Genomic DNA, 2,500 nt, shown 5'->3' on the forward strand with positions numbered 1-2,500 from the left:
CATAAAATGGTATATCTTTAAGAAGACATAAAATTTATATATTTAATAAGACCTTCAACGTACATTTAACAAGGCATAAAAAGTCTATCTTTTAACGAGGCATAAAAAGCAGACGTTCAACATCGATAGAATTGATCATAAGACAAAATTAGGTCGTTCTAATTTTATTCAAGCCCAAAAACGTTCTTCCATTCACAGGAAGACTCTCGTTCAGACACAGATTCAGAAACAGAGCCACTTACTCAGGTATGAAAATACAATACTGACTATTAACAATAAATACATTACACAGGTAGGAAGGTATCAGCTTTGGGTTTTGGGGACTAATACCATTCACACCAATGCATACTGGGACAGTACAGGTATTCGTATGACGCTAACAAGTGCAGCATTATTATAATATATACTTTACAGCTTTATATAACCCATAACACTGATGATAATACTACATTCCTACACCACACTCAGTTCTAAAGGTCCTTCATTCCTCACACCGTTGGACCGCAGAAAGAAGTCTCCCTGGTGATGTTGTGCATTTGGAACATTAAAAGTTCAAGCGTAATTCGGTCATTTATTTATATTCTTATATATTTATTTATCGATTTCGTGATTTTTTTCCTTTTTTCTAATACCTGATCTCTTCATTCTGTGTTTTCCTATTTGCTTTTGTAACTCCTTTCAAATGAACGCATATGGGAAATATATGTGTGTGTATATATATATATATATATATATATATATATATATATATATATATATATATATATATATATATATAGACGTATATATATATACAGGTAGGCAACGCGACCTCGTCGTGGTTATGGTATCTTGGTTTCGTTTCCCGCTACCGGACATCATGATTTCTTCATATAATTCTTGCAATTGGATCTCAAGGCTTTGTAGTTAAAAGGAAATCGTGGCTATTGCAACCACATATGTATCCTGTGAAAATGACCAGTATATATACACGTTTATTACTTTATTATGAGTATGTTATGTTCTTTTTTTTAATACTAAGAGCCTTCCCTTCTCTCTTTCAACCTCATCCACTCAATGACAATTACTGATGTCCAACAACAGATTGTAAACCTGCCAAGGATAAATGAACAGGTAAACATTATATGGACACCTTACATTGGCACAAACACACTCACTGGAACACTATAGTTTTGGAAAAGTCTATTGTTATAGCTGATTCACTTAAGGTAGATTCTTGGGTGAGTCCTATGCCTACGAGACGTTTGTTTGGCGGCCGTTGATTGGCTGGGAGCTGCCTACCTCCCGGTATCAGCCAATCAGCTGTCGCCAAACAAACATCTCGTAAGCATAGGACTCATCCAAGAATCTGCCTTAGTGAACCAGCTATAGTAGCTTGCAAGCTTGCAACAATCACCGGCAAAAGTACCAGATGCTTTTTGATAAACTTGACATAGAACCGATTCTTGAAAACATGAAGTAAGAGTAGTGAAATCGGTATTATATAAGTAAATATCTGGGACTTATTCAAAATTATGCAAGACGATTTTGGAGGGACCTATTTCATTTTTAAAAAACTCAGAAAAGTGTAATGCGTAACTCTATAAATAGGAATCCTAAAAATCTTCCTATATTACTATAAAATTATCAGGAATAATTAAAAATTATGCAAGAAGTTTTGGGAGTGCCTATTTCATTTTTCTTAAAGAACTCAGTAGAGAAGTATGTGATGTCCCTCCATATATATGTTATTTACAATTCCTCCTATACCACATATGTGTAAAGCCATAAATGAATATATAATTATAAAAAAAGGGATAACGTTGAAAATAAAAACTCACAGTCGCATAGTTACACGATTTCGAAAAAGGCCCATTCACCATTGAACAGCACCTGCGTTATTATGTCTTTGTTGCGCGAGAAAGGACTAAACAATTTTAAAAAATAATCATAATTATACTCGGTTTTTCACCATCTGTCCATCCGCCTGTGGTGTTTGCGTATGGTAACACTGCGTCCCGGGCTTTAGATAGTTACATTCAGCTTACATTCAACAATAATAATAACCCTATTTCGAATATTAACGGTGTAATTCGCATACAATAAATTATTAAAACACTTTTCAGTTGCAAATGTACACCCAGATATCCTTTCATTTACCTAAAACTTACACATAGCATAGCTATTTAAAGCCCGGGACGCAGTGTTACCATACAAAAACACCACAGGCGGATGGACAGATGGAAAAAAACAGTCTAGTTCCCCTGTAGGGGGTGTAGTCCGGCCAGTGCACCTCGCTTGGTGTACTGTAGGCATATACTTAAGGGCTTGCAGCGTCCCTTCGGCCCCTAGCTGCAACCTCTTTCATTTTTTTTACTGTACCTCCATTCATATTTTTTTCCATCTTACTTTCCTCAACCCTCTCCTAACAATTGATTCATAGTGCAACTGCTTTGGGGTTGTCCTCCTATTACACCTTTCAAACCTTTTACAATCAATTTCCCTTCCAGCGCTGAATGAC

The 2,500-nt window shown here is 35.7% G+C and overlaps 1 protein-coding gene across 1 annotated transcript in view; it reads left to right on the forward strand.

Moving 5' to 3' along the window:
• LOC135196693 (potassium channel subfamily K member 13-like) overlaps positions 1 to 2,500 on the forward strand; it is a 67,691-nt gene that overhangs the window by 62,351 nt on the left and 2,840 nt on the right. Inside the window, 1 exon segment of the mRNA XM_064223525.1 lies at positions 199 to 246. Within this exon segment, the coding sequence (XP_064079595.1) occupies positions 199 to 246 (48 nt within the window).

This window comes from Macrobrachium nipponense, chromosome 18, assembly GCF_015104395.2.
Source record: "Macrobrachium nipponense isolate FS-2020 chromosome 18, ASM1510439v2, whole genome shotgun sequence".
Classification (NCBI taxonomy): Eukaryota; Metazoa; Arthropoda; class Malacostraca; order Decapoda; family Palaemonidae; genus Macrobrachium; species Macrobrachium nipponense.